Consider the following 20,985-nt stretch of genomic DNA (forward strand, 5'->3'; position numbering starts at 1 on the left):
TCATGGATTTATAAAGCTTTGTTAGGATCCAGTATACTGTTTTATGATTACAGAGAAAAACAAGATCATTTAAGATAATTGCGTGTATTGCAGGCAACGCAACACTTTGCCAGGCAAAAATTCGCTCTGACAACGCTAATTCACTAACCTGCGAAGTTGCGTCCAGGGCGCTGAACGCTGGCGAAGTTGCGCTAGCGTTAATTTGGCAAGCAGAGCGAAGTTGTGATTTGTAAACGGCGGTAAGTTAAAGTGGATGAATGGACGTATATGTTGCAGCAAATACATTACACTACATAAGCCTAGGGAACCTTAATAGAAAATAAAGTTGTTATATGGGCCTACACTTAAGCCCAGTGTATAGTTTATGTGCCATATGTTAGGAAATGTAGGGGGGAAGCCGGTTACCTATCACCCTGAAAAAAAGACTTACAAAAATTTTCAACTAAAGTTTGAGGAAGTTCTAACTACTCTATTGCACTTCGCCTGGTCTGAGGTGTCGAAGGCAAGTCTGGCGCAAGAGGTAACGTTCAATAAAATCTGCATCTTATTGAATTTGCGCAGTTACGCCTATTCGTCAGAGCGCAGCTTTGCCTGCCGATTGAGTGCGAATGAACGCCAGCGTCAATCTCTTTCACTAGCGAAGTTACGCCTGCGCCCGTTCGTAAATCGTCAGCATTAGTCACTTGGCCCTTTAGTAAATTTTCCCCTAAAAGAGATGGCCTTTCTGTAATTTGGAGTTGTTTGGATATTGGGTTTCTGGATACAAAATCCCATACCTGTACTGTTTTTGTAATCCCCAAAAAAATAACCACATATGATTTTACTTCTGTTTTCCCGTTATCATAAATATGTGTGTGTATGTGTTAATTTTTTTTTATGAAAGTTCAGGGGAATTTTAGTAACGCTGATGAATCATATATTCCATTGTGAAACCAGGGAAAAGACAGTAATGGTTTTGTAATGGAAATATTTCCATCAAACATTTTATTTCACCCCTTAACCCTTTTATAACCACAGGTCACAAGACTTTCTGGCTTCTTGCTGGTTACAAATTAGGGTCATCAATGTATCACACTGGCAGTGGAGCCTGGAAGTTGTAGAGCAGCAACATCTGGAGGGCTACAATTTGCATATTGTTGGCATAGCATTTGGAAATACAGGTATGGGATTCATTATCTGGAAACCCATTATCCGAAAAGCCATTTTAATCAAATAACTCAAATTTTCAAAAATACTTTCATTTTTCATAATAATAATAATAATAATAATAATAATAATAATAATAATACAATACCTTGTACTTGATCCTAACTAAGATATAATTAATCCTTATTGGAGGCAATACAATTCTGTTGAGTTTATTGCATGTTTAAATATATGGGGCTTCCAAATTACAGAAAGACCCCTTATCTGGAACCCCTCGAGCATTCTAGTTAAAAGGTCCCATGCCTGTACCTATTAGTACAGAAAGGAAGAAACCACTGGCTTGGTTTCCCCAATACAACGAATAGTAATACATTTCTAATGCTGTTGCCGCTCACATACTGTATATGAATGTGCATACGATGAGAAAAAAAGCAAACATTCAGAAGGTTGATCTCTAGGTTTTGGACTTTATATTTATTCAGAAGAGAATACGTGTGAAACTATGTCGTTGCATTCGTTCTGGAATAATTACATGGTATTGGGTATCAGAAAACAGTGAGCTAGAATTCAGGGAACTTAGAGGGCATTAGGACCAGGGAAATAGGCAGTGCTCTGTGAAGTCTGGCAGCACCGAGGTTATGTGTGAAGGGGAGGCAACCACTGCTTATTTACATCTGTTCTGAAGAACTGAGATCAGTGTCACAACAGAGCGAGGCTGAGGCTCGGCTACATCTGGGCGTCTTTCCCTTTCCTTATGCAGCTGCAACTGGCTGCTTGGGCTTCAGCACTCTTGTAAAGCCATCACACAAGGAAGAGCAAAAGATATTTTTATTTGTAATTTACCGCTCCTAACAACTATTTTTGACATTTATTGCTTTTATTCCTGTGCTGGAAAAAAACAGCACATTGGTGTCGATTCGCTTTTCCACCAGCATGGAGGGATTTCTCTGCAGGCATCTGGATGGGAAATGAAAGAGAAGATATAAACAGCAAGTGCTAGAAGAGAGGAAAAAGACCTGCGTGGGAAAAGTAGATGTGAGGCAGACAGGGCAACTGATCTGGAATGAAGACATTTACTAATATCATGTGTGTCTCATTCTGCAACGCACATCATGTTACTGAGGAAGAGGTGCCGATTGCTTTTATGCCAGCTGCAGGTAGCCATGCTCATGTTTGGGCTGTTGTTGGTGCTGGTGATTGTGGCGATACTCAATCCAGAAGCCCAGAGTGAGGACAAACTCCAAGATGTTCAGAATTACTATGAAGGAGGCGGACATGGATTTGGATGGGCAGGTGAGGACTTAGCACAGGAGAGAGCTGAGGACAGCAATCACTTTAAAGTGGAATTGCTGTCTCCTCTATCCTCACTTAGGGAGGAGGGGCTCATTGCCATAGGCATGTCTGGTCCAGAGAGGAACTTTGACAAGGTACCAAGAAAAATGTACAGGATAGTGAAGCAACTCAAGCGAAAGAATGGGGAGGCTTCACCTTCCCCGGTACTGCGGAGTGAACATAACCCAAATGGTTTTGATGAAGAAATCAGCAAAAATATTCCTTTCCACCGGACAATCCCTGATGGTCGCCACCCAGTGTGAGTACTCCCTGAGTTTCCTTGGTATTAGTTACAGAAGATATCAACTGCTACTTTAGTGGGGTTTCCTCAAAGTAGAGGAGACAATATTTTTGGATTGCCCTGCCTTACCCTGTTAGCCAAAGCAGGACAGGGTGTGAGGGCAGATTGAGAGCCAGCTAGGATAGGATTTTGGGTGAAAGTTTATCTGTTGTGTTAGATTACTCTGGAACTGTAACAAGAACCAACGTTATAGACCAACGTGTTATAGAACTTACAAAACATTGGACCAAAAAAAAAAGGGGGGGGTTTAAAGTAAAGGAGGGTTAAAAGTAAAGGAGTTTATGGTCAAAGAAATTGGCCACTTATCCTAAACAACATATTCCTGCCCCTTAAAAATGCTGCTTTGGGTAGAATGAAGGAGGAGGTTGCCAAAAATATAATGCAGCTTATAAGATAAATGCATATGCTCCTCAGGGAAAGTATCCTACAGGAATGATCAATTCACATAAAAAATGTCATGCCTCTCACAGCTACATGACCCACGAACCACACAATAAAGAAATGATGTTGATAAGCAGAACTTGCAATACACAGAAGGTTTAACAGCAGCAGTGTTTGCTGTTTTGAAAGGGGAGCCACTGCTTTCTTTGCACCTCTCCTCAACCCAACATTTTTTTAGACAGCCACCAATACATTCATGTTGTGAGACACTGACAGTTCTCACTTTAAAATTCAGAGGGTTATTGTGTTTAAGTTGTGTTTTCCCAAAATAATTTTGTTTTTTGAGGGTAGTTTTCACTAAAAACCTCAAAAAACTCTGGTTAAAGTTTTTAAACCAGTCACTGATTCGAATTGTTTCCATTCAAGTCCATTCCAGTTGTAAGTTCATTCAACTTCACAAACCTCTAAAACTCAACTTTTGATAAATAACCCCCTCAGTGTGACACAGATCAAAGAGAAGCCAGCAATTGCAATACTCAGTGTTTGCACTATTGTACATTTATGCTGGTGCTGCAGATTATGGGGCAGATTTACATAGGGTCGAATATCGAGGGTTAATTAACCCTCGATATTCAACTGTCGAAGTTAAATCCTTTAACTTCGAATATCGAAGTCGAAGGATTTAGCGCTATTCGTTTGATCGAACGAAAAATCATTCGATCAAACGATTAAATCCTTCGAATCGGTTGATTCAAAGGATTTTAATCCATCAATCGAACGATTTTTCTTCGACCTAAAAAAGCTACCAAAACCTATGGGGACCTTCCCCATAGGCTAACATTGACTTCGGTAGCTTTTAGGTGGCGAACTAGGGGGAAAAGTTTTTTCTTAAAGAGACAGTACTTTGACTAAATAGTAGAACGATTTTTAGTTCGAATCGTTCAATTCGAAGTCGTAGTCAAAGGTCGAAGTGGCCCATTCGATGGTCGAAGTAGCCAAAAAAAACATTCGAAATTCAAAGTTTTTTTTATTCATTCCTTCACTCGAGCTAAGTAAATGGGCCCCCTATGTGTTGGGTAGCACAAAAAAAAGTTAAGGGATAATAATAACATGTAAAGTCTGCAGCAAACAGCAACTGATGTTATAAGCAACCGAACCATTCATCAAGCATCATCATTTCATCATTATCCAGGTCTCAAATATCTGGTATTGCATAGCAATTGCTCTGCCAAACACATTTGTTACCTCTGACTTTTACCAGTTCTAACATATACTGGAGAGAACCGTAAATTGTATTTATATATTCTGTACAGCATACAGCTAAATAGGGAACAAAGTGACTCTAATTTATAAATTGAAATACACAAAAATAGATAATATATAATGCTTGTGTTTTAAGCTCATGTGAAATAGTAATGAACACAGATGAGATAATTGTACACTGTCACATGATTGACATCAGATCTTAATTTGCAACAATTTCATAACCTGTAAATACACAAAATGCAAGTATTAAAGGGGAACTTCAGGCTTCCAAACCAAAGTTTGATAAAGAGGCCCCCATACAGAAACCCCTAATATACCCAACCTACACAGTTACCTGTTTCTTCAAAAAGTATGAATAAATGCCATTTTCTATGCTGTAATCAAGCTGTTTAACAGTTCTTCTCTTTCTGCATCATTTGAAATCCTGGCAGGGAAGGAGGGACTAAACACTGATGTTACAAATTGTAGCAACTTCTCCACAGCTTACAGTCTAGTCATGTGCGATCCTAACCCGTCCTATCTTAGCCCCGCATCTGACTTCCGGGTTGCTTTTAGAGACCCGCGCCCCCTGCCCATGACATCACAAAAGGGGCAAGGCGAGCAGGTGCAGTGTCTGTAAAAGACGATCCTGGAAGTCAGCACTTGGCGGTGGCGGCGAGGGTACAGGAGAAGAGCTCAACCCACACCCGCCCGTGAAGAAGAGTGCGAGGTCGACCCGAACCCGTGGGTAAACCCGCAGGTTTTGGGCCAGCCCACACATCACTATTACAGACAGCATGCAGGAACTACATAACCCACAATGCATTGCACTATGATGTTCTGTTCCTTATTGAAATCACATGTGCAGGGAATTGTGGGGTTTGGAGGATGCAGGCTGAGGACAGCTGGCTGTTGATACAAAGTAACAGTAGTCAGTCAGCTCAGCAAAGTAGTCAGACAGATCAGCAGAAGAGCAGGGGGCCTGGCTTAGGGAACTGTTCCAAAAAGTCTGCATATTTTTAAATGAAGTATATTGCAAAGTTGCTTGTAATTATGTTTACTTTTCAAAAAGTTATGTTTTTGTGGAGTTCCCCTTTAAGTATGAAGCAAATACGAGCCAAGTATTTTGAAGATAACGAGCAACTGGGAAAGAGTTTTGCTTTCAGTATATCAAGTTCCCTCAGTCCAAGGTGGTACAAGGTTTGTAGCAGACATCCAGTGAGCAAAAAAGGAAGAAACTCTTTGCTAACGATTATATGTGCGCATGTGGCTAATTGTTGTTTCACACTCTGCACAGGTGCCTTCAGCAGAATTATGGTGAGAAGCTTCCCACAGCCAGTGTTATTATCTGTTTTCACAATGAAGCCTGGTCTACACTTTTAAGAACTGTACACAGCGTACTGGATAATTCACCAAGAACATTCCTGAAGGAAATAATCCTTGTAGATGACTTAAGCCATCAAGGTAACCATCAATGTTTGACATGTCATCGTTATCATTTAATACCTGTCTGTTTGTATTATGTGAGTATTGGGCTTCTTTTTAATTGTACGGGCATGGGATCTGTTATTCAAAAAACTCTGAATTACGGTACATCTCCCATAGACTCCATTTTAATCAAATAATTCAAAATTTCCTTTTTTCTTTGTAATAATAAAGCTATACCTTGTACTTGAAAAGTAAGATATTAATAATCGTTACTGGAGGAAAAACAATTCTGTAGGGTTTATTTTACGTTTCAATAGTAGACTTAAGGTATGGTGATCCAAATGACAGAAAGACCCCTGAGTATTCCGGATAATAGATCCCATACTTGCATACACTGACAATGAAAGAGTATATATTTGCATCCTAAAAACATTTTGTTCCTGGAGCAATTTGAGCCTAATGGCAGCTCAGTGGCATGAAAATAATAGAGGCATCTTCTCTCATCTACATCAAATAGAAACTATTCAGCCCTTAAATGTATATAATATCACTAAAGGGAAAATAATGATCTAGCTCTTTTCAGGCCTATGGAATTAATAAGCATTGTAATGACATACTTCTTAAGTAAAGCTACTAATTAACATCCCTTGTATTTACAAAGAACTGCCTGATTAAATGGCTTTATTACAAAAGAAGCAAAATGTATTATATGTTCCTTGGTGAGGGATGGAATGGCTTTTACAAGCTTCAAGTTTCAACAGGTAGGGGAATATTTGAAGGCTGTTTACTAATTCTTTTATGTGAGAACACCAGAGGAAGTTGCATGTATGATAGCTGGTTGTGTCACGAGAAGAGGAATATATAACTTGAATGGCCTGGCAAAAATGCAGCGGAGAGAGGGTCCTGCTCATTAGAGTACAGGTATGATATGCATTATCCAGAAACCCATTATCTAGAATTATGGAAAGGCCACCTGCCATGATTTACCTTTTCTCTGTAATAATAAAACATTAACCTGTACTTGATATAACTAATCCTTATCGGAAGCAAAACCAGCCTATTAGGTTTATTTAGGGGCATATTTATCAAGGGTCGAATTTCGAGTTTATGGGAGTTTCTAAAAACTCCCATAAACTCGAAATTCAAAAAAAGGACCCATTGAAATTTATTTAAAAATTAGAATTTTTTAAATTCGGGGGAATAGGATCGATCTGCAAACTCGAATTGAATTTGAATGGAATTCAATTTGAGTTTTTTCGCCTGAAAAAAAAAACATTAACATTTTTTTTTTTAAAAGTCAACCAAACGACTCCAGTCGTAGGACGTTCCCATAGGCTAAAACACCAATTCGGCAGGTTTTAGATGGCGAATTCAAATTCTTAAAGGGACAATACATTTTAAATTAGAAAATCTAATTATTTTCAAACTCGAATTGAATTTGAACTATTCCCTCGAATTACACTAAAATAAACTCAAATTTAAGAATTCGAATTTTCAATTCGGCTCTTGATAAATCTGCCCCATCATGTTTAAATTATTTTCATGAAGACTAGTAGAATTATGGACAGATCCATTATCCGGAAAACCCAGGTCCTCAGCATTCTGAATAACAGGTCCCATACCTGTAGTATAAGATGTCATGCTGATTGTCATAAAGATTTTCTCAGCAATAGTGGAGATAGCCTGTGACTTAAAATTATGTTTGGCCCTAGTGGATCAAAAACAGTGTTCTTTAAATAAAATGAAACATTCCATACTCTCCACTGAATCTTTTTAAGGAGCACCACATCAGGTAATCATTTATCAGAGGTATTTCAAGGGAACAATTTTCCTAAGAAACATGCGATTTAGAAAATGTTCTTTGTAGAGTGAAATGGGTTTCTTTAAAAACAATTCTGCTAATGCTTTGCCTTTTTTGCCCCTAGAGTTTCCATGTGAAATGAATCAAAAGCCAACAGGTCATGAAGTTCACAAGGTTTTGTGACCATAGGTGGTGCAGGTTCCTTGCCAGCCATATCCCTTACTATTTGGTTTTTATGATCCCGTTAAAACTCTTGCCTATTCATTGATGCCAAAAAAATGGTTTAAGTTGTAGACAGTTTCCAAGAAACCTATGCCAGGCTGAAAATGGAAACTTCTGTGGAAATGTCATTAACCGTTTCCATATTCTTTCAAAACCTATTCTAACTGATAATATTTGGGTGTGTTTTTCTAAATATGTGCCATGTAAAGTGGCAACTATATGGGCCCTGTGCAAATATATTTGCATGGTACCTGGAACAACCATATACCTAGTTGCCTTGGGAAATCTGCTTCAAGGGCAGTATTTCATTTCATTATGATACTACATTGTAATTATCTCTTTAATTAGTAAGAAGTATGGCATGTATGTGTTCCAAATAAAGGCATGCCTGTGTTAGAGTCCTGCAGCATGTCTGGTTGCAGGCAGGATTTTCGGATGCCAGTATACAGTAGATGTGGATTTTCAGGTTGCGGGTCTCATCTACATTTCTTATCTATATTTTACTCCTTTAAACACTTTAAGCGTCAGGGCACACAGATTAGTCGCCTGACAACAAATCTTCTCTTCTCTAATCTCTAATCTCCCCAAACTGCCTCCCCTGCCTTCCCGCAGGCTGAAATGTAAATCGCCGGCGGGATGGCACTCGGAGTGATTCATTTTCAAAAAATAAATCGATCTGAGTGCCATCCCGCCGGCGATTTACAGTTTAGCCGGCAGGAAGGCAGTTAGTCTAAAGAAATACTGAGTCAGTGTAAAGGAAAAATGTAAAGGTAAATGGCTAAAGCATATAGCGTATGTTGCAGTAGGCATCAGAAGATAACTTGACAATGGTTCATGAAAGCAAAATATATAATATATGTACCATGAAATCATTGTTTCTGTTTCTGTTATTAATGCAGAACATCTAAAGTCCGCCCTTAGTGAGTATATCTCCAGGATTGGTGGAGTGAAGTTGATAAGGAGTAACAAAAGGCTTGGTGTTATTGGAGGCCGAATGCTGGGAGCAGCAAGAGCAACAGGGGAGGTTCTTATCTTTATGGACTCTCGTTGTGAGTGCCACCCAGGCTGGTTAGAGCCATTATTAAGCAGAATTCTGCATAACAGGTAAAGTAAGGCTTTTGTGCTCCATCTCTGCCTTATTGCTTACTATGTAAAACCTTTCATGTTTTGTTTCGTGTGTTTGCTTCAGAAAAACTATGTCTTATATAAACAAGCTGCTGTGTAACCATTAGGGCAGCCATTCAATGCACAGGATACATAGCAGATACCAGATGCACTCATTGTATTCTATTGCAGAGCTTATTTGTTATCAGCTAAGTAGCCTTTGCCTTTTTCCCCTCTTTTAGCTTGAATGGCTGCCCCTATGGCTACACAGTAGTCTATTTACATAAACTATAGTAGTCTTTCTGAAACAAACACATTAATTTTACCAGTGCATATAAACAGTATATTATATTTTAATTATTTTAAAACACTTTAACTCAGGAGTGCCCATATTTTACTAAGGCACGGTCTACTTTTAGTGATGATCTCCCATTATGATCTAGATCCATAAAAGCATTGTTAGAATTCTGTTCCATTGATAATATTACTTAAATATTGATTTATGAGAAAATGTATATTGAAAAAACAACTATTTCTTATGTAACCTTTACCTAATAGAATAAAAAGCATGAAACAGGAGGGTAATATACACAAGTTGTTTGTTGACAGTGTCTTGAGATCTACTGATCACCAGCTAAAGGTCTACTGGTAGATCCCGATCTTCCTTTTAGGCACCCCTGTTTTAACTGATCAGTCCTCAAAGAAGTCAGTCAGGTCACATGACAGAAATGCTTGTATTTTTGCTTGATGAAAGTTGTTCCTTGGTACACTCTCTTTCTGATTGACTCAATGGCCAAACAGACAGAGAGCATACGAGTGGCCCCAAAAAGCAGGAAGTGGAACAGGAACCTTGGTTCCTTTAACTTGGCATCTGCCGATTCATCCTGAGGTGGCCAATATTGTGAATTGGAAACTTTATAAGGAGTCTGCCTTTTTTTTCTCCTACAACGAAGCATTTTTCCTCAAAATGATAGTATGATTGCAGCCACTGCAATCCAGTGCAAAATTTTGAGCTCCTTAGTAAATGGGACACATTTGGGGACAATTCCTGGCACAACAAAAGGTGCAGTACATAGATGTTCACCAGGCAAATGCCAGAGGGGCTGCTATCAGTTGCTACAAACTATTTAGTTGGCAAGTGGGGGGCTGTTTGGACCTTGTACTTGAAAAGGCAGGAGCTATACTAATTCCAAGTCTGGTCGTGGTGTGTAGCTACACTCCCTTCAATCGCATGCCTTGTACTGTATATCTTAGTTGGGATCAAGTACAAGGTACTGTTTTATTATTACATAGAAAAAGGAAATCATTTTAAAGGAGAAACAAACCCCTTATTAAAAAAATCTTACTCCACATATACCTCACTCCCTCCTCCCCCCCAGCCTAGCTGCTACCCAGGGCAAATGCCCCTAACTTTTTACTGACCCTTCGGTGCAGATTCAGGGATTCAGGGATCGGAGTTCACGGCAGCCATGTTCCGGGTCTTCGTGTCTTCTTCCGGTGCTTCGGCAATTTACGTCCATTTTGGCACATGCGCAGTTTTTGCAAACCTGGAAATTGCTACAACTGCGCATGTGATGCCATGCTGGTCACGTTCTCAGATCACCAAAGACCCGGAAGAACTGCCGTGAACTCCGATCCCTGAATCTGCACCAAGGGGTAAGTAAAAAGCTAGGGTAATTTCCCCCCCAGCCTATGTGGGGTAGAGGGGTAGGGTTTTCTTTTAATAAGGAGTTTGTTTCTCCTTTAAAGGAACAGTTCAGCGTGAAAATAAAAACTGGGCAAATAGGCTGGGCAAAATAAAAAATGTTTCTAATATAGTTAGTTAGGCAAAAAATGTATTAAGGTTGGAGTGGCTGAATGTGTAACATAATAGGCAGAACACTACTTCCTGCTTTTCAGCTTTATAACTCTGAGTTAGTCAGCGACTTGAAGGGGGGCCACATGGGACATAACTGTTCAGTGAATTTGCAATTGATCCTCAGCATTCAGTTCAGATTCAAAAGCAACAGATATGACCCATGTGGCCCCCCTCAAGTCTCTAACCAGGGTAACCAGTCAGTGTAAACCAAGAGAGCTGAAAAGCAGGAAGTAGTGTTCTGGCTATTATGTTACACATCCAGTCACTCCAGTCTTTATACATTACATTTTTGCCTAACTAACTATATTAGAAACATTTTTTATTTTGCGCAGCCTATCTATATACCCAGTTTTTATTTTTACACTGAACAATTCCTTTAAGAACTTGGATTATTTGGATAAAATAGAGTATATGGGAGACAGCCTTTCCATAATTTGGAGCTTTCTGGATAACGGGTTTCCGGATAATAGGTCCCATACCAGTCTTTGTCACACTATGCAGCACACAGATATAATGGGCACATACAGGGCTTCCTCGAGCTTTAACACTATGCACATGACATCTTGCACCATCTCAACACTACAAGGTGCAACAGGTGTATTGGCAGTAGACACAAGAGAGCATAGATGTACATATATCTAATTTTGCACAATTTATAGTGCTGCATATATAAGACCCGTCATACTGGGAAGCACTCTCTGCTGACTCTGCTTTTGTAGACAATTAGGAGTTTAACAAACATTTGTTTCCCAAAGACAAGATATGCAGAAAAAGCTGGTTTAAACTGAAGCTATTCTAACGGCCCACTGATTACAGGGTTAGATCTAAAGAGAGACTATTAAAAAAGGTGATTTTCAGGTTCAGTACAACCAGCAATATATCATGGAAAGATCAAACATTTTGTGGCTGATCTTAATACTTGTATATACGGTCATGTACTGGTGGATAATGTAACAAGGGCAAGTATCTTATTACAGAAAGCTTTGTAGGCCTATCAAACAGTACATTGTTCTTGATCCAAACTAAAATACAGTGAAACCTCAATTTTACATCCCCAGATTTTCCCCAGTTTTCCCTCATTTTACATTGTTGTTTTGTAGTTCCACCTATATATTATGCAGAATACACATGTCCTGGATTTTACACAATTTTTTTCTGGTCCCCGGAAAAACGTAAAATGGGGGTTCTACTGTATAATTAATGCTTATTTTTGTTATAATTCAATTGACATCACAACTCGAATTGTTTCTTATTTAAGAAATAATCAGATTATAAATCAAATTAATCGAAAGAACGTTTAATTGGTTGGATTGATTGAGTTTTCGGGCAAAACCCTCAGAAAAAAACCTCAAAATTGTGAGGGCTATTAACATCTTCAAATGGTTCAGGGGACCTCTGCCATTGACTATTACATGACCTTGACAGGTTTTTTTAGATTCAAGCTATTTCCAGGGTTGGGGTATATTAAATCATGAAAAATTTGATTTTTTTTCAAAAACTAGAAAAATTCCTAACCCAAAAATGTGATTTCAAAATTTCGTGGAAAAGACAACTCAAACATTAATAAATAGCCCCTTTAATGTTTATATGATTTTATAGTAGTAGACTTAAGGTATGAAGATCCATTATCCAGAAAACCTCAGGTTGCAAGCATTCAGGATAACAAGTCCTACACCTGTAATGCAAGGCATTTAATTGTTAAGCAAAACTTTGGCCACCTGAAGGTCCTGGCAAATATGTATAAGCATCCCTTGCAAAATAACCAATTCCAGTATGTTACTCAATTTATATACAAAAAAAAGTCAAATCAAGTTTAACCCTTCTTATACCTGACTGGGTAACACTGCTGGTTAGAGAATAAACCACAGGCTGAAAGCACAGCAACTAGGCAAGCCCATTGCCTTGAGAATTTCAAAGCACCCCAAGATGCCGTTATATATATATATATATATATATATATATATATATATATATATATATATATTTTTTTTTTGTTTTGGTTTTTTTAAACAGGAATCGGATAGTCTCTCCTGTTATAGACACTATTGACTGGAAGACATTTGAATATTATCACTCATCAGCGCTGCGACAAGGAGTGTTTGACTGGAAACTTGATTTTCACTGGGTCCCTCTGCCAGAACATGAGGAGAAGGTACGCCAATCCCCCATCATTCCATTCAGGTAATTTGAAATAATCAAGGAGAAAATAAATTTGATTTGGTGCTCACATGGAGATTAGCATAATATATTCTTTCTAGTAATTAATGTGTCAGTGTTTGCGTTCAAATTTGATTATAATTAAGATCAGATTAATGTATTTCCATGTAAGTGGCCAAATGGATTTATTTTCTTTTAATTCAAACGTCAATTTGCCTGCTACTGATCCCCATGGTTCTGGTTTGCACTTGTTAGACAGCCAAGCAGCAGTATCAAGCTTCTTAGGCATCTCCTTTACGATGACCGGATATGAAAGGCTTTAGGGTAGGGGCACACGGGCAGACTACTCACTTCTTCTGCGGGGCGATAATCTCCCCGAACTGCCTTCCGCCTGCTATAATGAGAAGACACCAGTGCAATGGCACTCGCGGCACTTCGATTTCTGAAGTCGCCCGAAGCTGCCTCACAAGGAAACTTTGGGCAGCTTCGGAAATCGGAGTTCCATTAGTGCATTGGCGCAGGCAATTTTTCATTTTAGCAGGCAGTTTGGGGAAGCGGAAGGCAGTTTGGGGAGATTGTCGCCCCGAAGAAAAGGTGATTATTCATCTTTGAGGTAACTTTTAGTATGTTATAGAATGTCCAATTCCTAGCAATTTTTTAATTGGTCTTTATTATCTATATTTTATAGTTTTTGAGTTATTTGTCTAGCTCGTTTGCCTCTTTCCAAACGGAGAGCTGCTGAATAAAAAGCTAAATAACTCAAAAACCACAAATAATAATAAATGAAAACCAATGGCAAATTGTCTCAAAATATCACTCTCTAAATCATACTAAAAGTTAATTTAAAGGCCAACTAACCCATTTAACTATGTATAATTTAAAAGGAGATTCATTTGCGAATAAAGAAAATAATGAGGTGCTCAAAGCATAACTTTTTTCACTGGTGGATTAAATATATATATGCTTAGAATTTTCTATGATCTGTCTCTAGAAGTCCAGTAATACCAGGATATGTGGTTGCAACTGATCGGCATTACTTCCAAAATATTGGTGGATTTGATACTGGTATGAATTTCTGGGGAGTTGAAACCACAGAACTTTCAATTCGGGTAAGTTTTATCAGTTCTATAAGGCCAGAGGAGTGGGGTTGGGGCTGTCATGGTGTTCAATAATACAGGTATGGACCTGTTATCCAGAATACTCGGGCGCTTGGGTTTTCCGGATAACGGATCTTTCTGTAATTTGGATCCTCATACCTTACATATGCTAAAAAATCATTTAAAGATTAAATAAACCCAATAGGTTGGTTTTGCTTCCAATAATTATATCTTAGTTTGGATCAAGTACAAGGTACTGTTTTATTATTTCAGAGATAAAGGAAATCATAATTTGAAAAATTTGGATTATTTGGATAAAATGGAGTCTATGGGAGATGGCCTTTTTCTGCAATTCAGAGCTTTCTGGATAATGGGTTTCTGGACTACAAATGTTCTTCAAGACATCTTTAATTGTAGAGATATTTTATAATTTAGTATTATTTGTAAGGGATAGATCAGAAAAAAAACTGATGTTTGTGTGTACCTTTATAACCATATTACCATATATCATATTTATACCATATACTTTATTACCATATAACCATATTAGAAAGAAATAAAATAGGACATAGTAGGAGCTATCTGCATTGTACCATTAGTAAAAAGTAAAGAAATACATGTCCTATAATAACATGGCTAGCTAGGTGGTGCAACATAAAATACATTTAGGGTCATTTATCAACACTGGGCAAATTTGCCCATGGGCAGTAACCCATGGCAACCAAATAACTGCATTCACTGTTCTACTTGCAGCTGTCTTAAAAAGCTAAGCACTGATTGGTTGCTATAAGTAACTGCCCATGGGCAAATTTGCCCAGTGCTGATAAATGAGCCCCATAGTTTAGAAACATGGCACCAGTATTTCCACATACCAGATCCTGCTCTTGTTCATCTCTCCACAGGTGTGGCTTTGTGGCGGCTCAGTAGAAATCGTGCCATGTTCACGAGTCGGTCATGTGTATCAGAATCACACTATGTACAACTCTGTTCAAAATGAGGCTTTAATAAGCAGCAAAGTCCGAACTGCAGAGCTATGGATGGACTCATACAAGGAAATCTTCTATAGGAACATTGGGAATACCTTATTAATGAGCAGGGTAATGATATGTTACAGATATCATTAGATATATTTTATTCAACTCTTTGCTTAATATCTATCTGTATAGCCAGATGATACATAGATATCAGTACCAAAGTGCCTGTACTTAATCTCCCGACCTGCCACTAACCATTCAGATTAAATAAAGTAGTAAAAGAACATTTTGTTTCTACCTGTATATCTGACGATTCAGCTCTACACGTGTGTATTGAAACTAACGATCGTTCTTGGAAAGATCTCTTCCAAGAAAGATCGTAATTGTTACGTCTATGGCCACCTCAAGGTGCATGATCAAAATGACATATATATATATATATATATATATATCACAGATCAGCACCTGCGATCAGTGAATGCCTTTATTTACAAGACATAATACAATATACAGTATATTGCAACTTTTCAGTACCCCTTGAGACCTTTCTCAGGGATGATACAATAGTGATATTAAAGAAGTCTAAATATCCTTATCCAGATGTAAATTAGGCACAAAAGAGGTTGTGTTGCAAATGTATTTAAGCCCTTATCTTCAATTTACTTCCCTGATATGAAATATTTATGAATATGATTGCACACTCTATACTCTATAAAAAAATATATAGGAATTATGTTCATGTATTTATTTATATATACTGACACCTGGTGGTGAAAATGGGACACAGACCTACACATAGAAGTAAATTAAAGGTAACAAAGGTCTTAAAAGTACTTGCAAAATGTTCATGAACTGGATACTGATATTTTTGTGCTGCTTCATACCTAGCTGACAGATATGAAAAGGATAATCATAATAATATTTTTGTGACCATCAACAACTATCTACAAGTATCTAGAATCATTACAATTTCAGAAGGAGACACATAGGACATAGTAGGCCCTCCTTATATTGTGTTGTTTTTTATGCGGCAAAGCTAGGCGATATGTGGCAAATTTTGTCACCATTTTTTAAACTGCATTATAAATCTGCCCCTTAATGTACGTGAGCAGTAGCCTTTTGATTGTTGTATCTTTATAACTACAAAAAACAGCTCTTTAGCATAACAAGAAAACGTAATTCAGCAGATGTGAGCTTTCACCCAGCCTAATAGTAATTACCCATATCCTGTAATCATATATTGTGTAAATTGCTTGTCGAGAAAACCATTGCATTTCTTCAGGAAAGTTCCCCATGTCAGTTGTACACATTTCCTATGAATTTTTCATTTGGATGTGCATTATTCTTTCTCCTGTTTTAGATTGATGAGTCTGATATCAATGAACATGAACAGCTGCGACAAAGACTGGGCTGTAAGCGCTTCCAATGGTATTTAGCCAATGTACATCCAGAAATCAACACGTCAGCATCTACATTGGGATCCTCTGGACAAGTAACTTAATTTTATGGAAAACTAATATTTCTGGATAATTTTTCTGTAGATTAGTTGTTTTTGGATAAATTTAGTGCAGTAAAAGAATAATTTTCAAACGTCTTTGCCCTTGTTTTTTCAGTAATGTAACCACTGCAGGGAAGTATAGTATCTAGAAATCCATCATCAAGTAAGATCCAAATATCGGGAAGACCGTTTTCCATAGAGGACAATAATTATAATGTTTAAAAATTATTTTCTCTGTAATAATACAGTAGCATAAAAGTGAAAGTTCTGCACCACTAAATTTCAAACCATTAGGCAATGAGGCTGTGACCACAAAATTCATACAGACAAATACAAGAGTCCTCTGCACTACACCCAATATCAATATATTTAAGACAGAGACATTTTGTGCATACTGCTACTAAAAAATGCCTTACCCTTTAAACAAAACAGGGATTGTTTGTCCATATATTGCAATATATTTAAGCTGGCCAACTACGTCAAAGTCATCCCTAGTCTGGCCAGTCCTACACTCAAATTGCATCTGATTCGTTAAGAATTCTACTGTTTTATCCACACATTGCTTGGTTTCAAGGTTAAAACTCCCAAATGGGATCATCTGACTGTAGCTGGAAATGATGATACAATATGAACGTGCCACCCTGCTCCTCTCTAAACTATAGTAAAATTTTTTAAAAAAAGGGGGGGAGGAATGTTGTGCTCACCACTACATTTTAAATGATGCAATGAGGCTGTGACCACAAAATTCATACAGACAAAGACGAGAGGTCCTCTGCACTCAACCCATTATCAATATATTAAGGACATCTTTAAATGGGAGGGCATTTTTTCAAAATAATAAAACGGTACCATGAACTCGATTGTATCTAATCTACATAAATCAATTTAGGTGGCAAAACAATACTCGGGTTTATTTACTGTTTAAATGATTTTTAGCAGATTTGAAGTACGGAGATCCAAATAACGGAAAGATCTCTAATCCGGAAACCCCCAGGTCCCAAGCATTTTGAATAATAGACCCCATACCTGCTGTATTTTCTAAATGGAAGTAACTTAACTTTTAAAAACTGCAGCATGCTGCATTTCTTACACAGACAGTGCAGGTATTTCATCTGTTATCCAGAATGCTTGGAACCTAGGGGTTTCTGGATAAGGGGTCTTTCCATAATTTGGATTTTCATGTCTTAATAAGGATTAATTATATCTTAGTTTGGATTAAGTACAAGGTACTTTATTATTACAGAGAAAAATAAATTATTGCAAACAATTCTGATGATTTGATTATAATGTAGGGAGGCGGCCTTTCTGTAATTCTGAGCTTTCTGGATAACGGGTTCCCAGATAACGGATCCCATACCTGTACTATTAAAGTGTTTGATAGTGTGTTCAATGCCTGCTGTAACATTTGCATAGATACAAATACAGGGAACTGGGTGTCCCCTGAGCAGGAGGAGATCCCATTTGAAGATCGTTCCCCTTGGATTAAAAGGGACCTGTCATCCAGACATAAAAAGCTGTATAATAAAAGTACTTTTCAAATCAAGCATGAAACCCAAATAATTTTTTTATTCAAAAATCCATACCCCTTATAAACTCATTTAGAAATCTCAGCTGTCAATCATATATTGCCTGCCCCTCCTCTATGACATAACATCATAAAATAGGATTTGGAATTATTTCTTAGGGTGGCAAGTCCCCTTTAAGTGAGCCGCTGATTTTTTTTTTTAACAAGAAATTTTCTTTTAAGAACAAATGTGATGAGGAACTTAAATAAATCTTACAAAATGTAGATAATTGTAAAAATGATATTGTATGAAGGTTAAGCAAAACACTGCCACTGTAGGCCACTACACTTGCACATTTTAGCATATTTAGTTATATTTCTGTGTCTGGTGGGAGCTGTACTCAGCAGCATTTGGGTTAAACAACTAAGAAACAGGTCTTCAATTTTTTTATAGCTATTTATTTGATTTCTTCTTCTGACTCTTTCCTGGTTGGGTTTACTGACCCAATCTAAAAACACATGTAAGGCTACAAAATTGTTATAGCTACTTTGTATTAATTATCTTTTTCCTCTCCTATTCATATACCAGTCTTTTATTCAAATACATGGTTGCTAGGGTAATTTGGACCCTAGCAATCATATTGCTGAAAATGCAAACTACAGAGCTGCTAAATAAAAAGCTAAATAATAAATAAAACACAAATAATAATAATAATAATAATACATGAAAACCAATAGCAACACATAAGCTCAAAGCATCTTGACAATGATTAAAACTTTTTGATAACATTACCTGCAATGTACAGTGCAATAATATCATTCATTCTTTACTGTTCTTTCTGTTTGGCAGCTGTACAACGCAGGAGTTGGATTGTGCATGACGCATACTTTTAAGGAAAGACTTTTTGTAACACCTGTTGAACTTTCCAGTTGTGATGAGCATGGCAATCAGGTATGTATTATGCAAATACAGAATATCATATTGGTTTGCGGGTCAGGAAAGCTCAACCCACATCCAACCCTAAATCGCAAAAGCTTAACCCACAAAATGTTGCCATTGTAGGTTCTTCACCCAACCAGTACCTGAGTCTTCTCGTACTGTACACTACTTCTTTGTGTGTCTCTGGTTCCTAGAAAGGGAATCATTGGGAGTAGTGGAGTGTACTTACCCAGTCTGATCTGCATCCAAACCTAACCTGCAGCGGTTGGCTGAATTTTAATCCGAATCCAACCCAAATGGTGGTCCACCCGTGGTTCACCGTAGAGTTTTGGATCAACCCGCACATCACTAGCAATTTATTTATTGCTATAATATAGTAAACTAAACTAATACATGTTACCTTTTAGGTTTTTGAGTATAACAACGTTAATGAAATCAGATTCGTATCAGTGCCCCTTTGCCTTACTGTGAGAGATGAGCAGATTTCACTTGAAAACTGTACGACCAGCAAACCTGCTGCCAGCCGATTGTGGCACTTTAGTCAGGTAGGTGACTTATTTTGACAACAGTAAAAATATATCTGGACCAAATTCCCTTATTAATTTTTATATTTTAAGAAGGAAATCGAGCATGGCATGGGAATTATAACATGATAGGGCAATAACAGTAAAATTAAAAAAAAAATGAAATAACAGTTTAAAAAAACAACGTTTAAGGAATGTGCGGCGAAGGGGGGTTGCGGTGGAGTGTATATAATCTGCAGAAGCTATGGAGAACTGTGCTACAGCAGGGAAGCAGGGATGACGGGGATTGATAGAGATGTTCTATAAAAGAAGAGGCATACGTAAGCTAGTGAATAGATTTTTAAAATGATTATGAGTGCTGTGGGAATTAAATGCGGGTATCTGTAGCACTTTCCTTGTGGTTGAGCCCTACTGTATGATATTTCACTAGCCTTATATTAGGTTGCAAGCTTGAGTTGGAATGACTTCATTCCATATGACTACTTAATCCAACAGTTCTTTTCTGCATGTGCACGTCTCTATTATGGCATTTATCTTTCCTATTCCTACAGACTGGCTCAATCACACACATTCCTACTGGAAAGTGTATCGAGGCCATGGACAGTGGGGCCAGCAAATTGTTGCACTTGAATCCCTGCAATGACCAAAGAAATCAGATCTGGAAACTGTTACCTGCAGTGTGTCAATCATCTTGATAAGGGGTGTTGTACATTGCGCTGACTGATGGAATGGAGACCATTATTTATTAACTATAAACAACTGCAGATCTGAGATCTGTAACCAAAGGACCATAATCATTAATATACAGCAACAACATCACTAGTCCCAGAATGGAAATATATCTTTGGAACCCACAGTTGGATCAGCTCTGTAACAGAATTCTTTACTCTGACATAGAGCTCCACCCATGATGAGGCACAGAGAGAAAATATTGTCTCCACTGGACCAGATATTCCTTTTTGTTGTCAGATAACAGGTGGTACTGACCACTCCGCTAGTAATATATGCTCCCAAATGTTTCTCATGTAGTGCCCAACACTCAATCATGCTTCAAATTACAACATTACAAGTCTCAGGATACTCAACTAGCAAAACTGGAAATTGACACAGCTTGGAACAGTGTTAGATATGGAATTCTCCAGGCTACAGTTAAAGGAAATCTTTGCTGCCACACCAAAAGACCAATTGACTCTAAGTTATAAAAGTATATAAAAAATCATATGACATAATAAAAGGTAGAAGTGTTGAATTAAATGAAAGTTGTGTGATATTTATTCATAATGAGATGTGTGTATTTGTGTGCACTGCATGATAGGTTGGTACAAGTTCTGTCTTTCAGGTAATGTATTATCCTTGTCCTGTGCAGAACCAATTTGTTAAACCTGAACCCAACCTGCAACCCACATCCCGGACCTGCATGCTTACCTGCTTGGATTTAGATCATGGGTGTGTAGACATTTAGTGATACTGGAG

The 20,985-nt window shown here is 37.8% G+C and overlaps 1 protein-coding gene across 1 annotated transcript; it reads left to right on the forward strand.

The window, feature by feature from the left end:
• Positions 1–1,658: 1,658 nt before the first annotated feature.
• On the forward strand, positions 1,659–20,766 carry LOC108718915 (polypeptide N-acetylgalactosaminyltransferase 15). The gene is made up of 10 exons (XM_018267433.2): positions 1,659–2,737; positions 5,703–5,869; positions 8,756–8,960; positions 12,832–12,999; positions 13,967–14,084; positions 14,975–15,169; positions 16,407–16,538; positions 18,899–19,000; positions 19,396–19,533; positions 20,064–20,766. Exons 1-10 carry the CDS (start codon positions 2,259–2,261, stop codon positions 20,205–20,207), a joined length of 1,848 nt encoding a protein of 615 aa, XP_018122922.1. The 5' UTR covers positions 1,659–2,258; the 3' UTR covers positions 20,208–20,766.
• The last annotated feature ends 219 nt before the right edge of the window (positions 20,767–20,985 follow it).

This window comes from Xenopus laevis, chromosome 6L (assembly GCF_017654675.1).
Source record: "Xenopus laevis strain J_2021 chromosome 6L, Xenopus_laevis_v10.1, whole genome shotgun sequence".
NCBI classification, from domain to species: Eukaryota; Metazoa; Chordata; class Amphibia; order Anura; family Pipidae; genus Xenopus; species Xenopus laevis.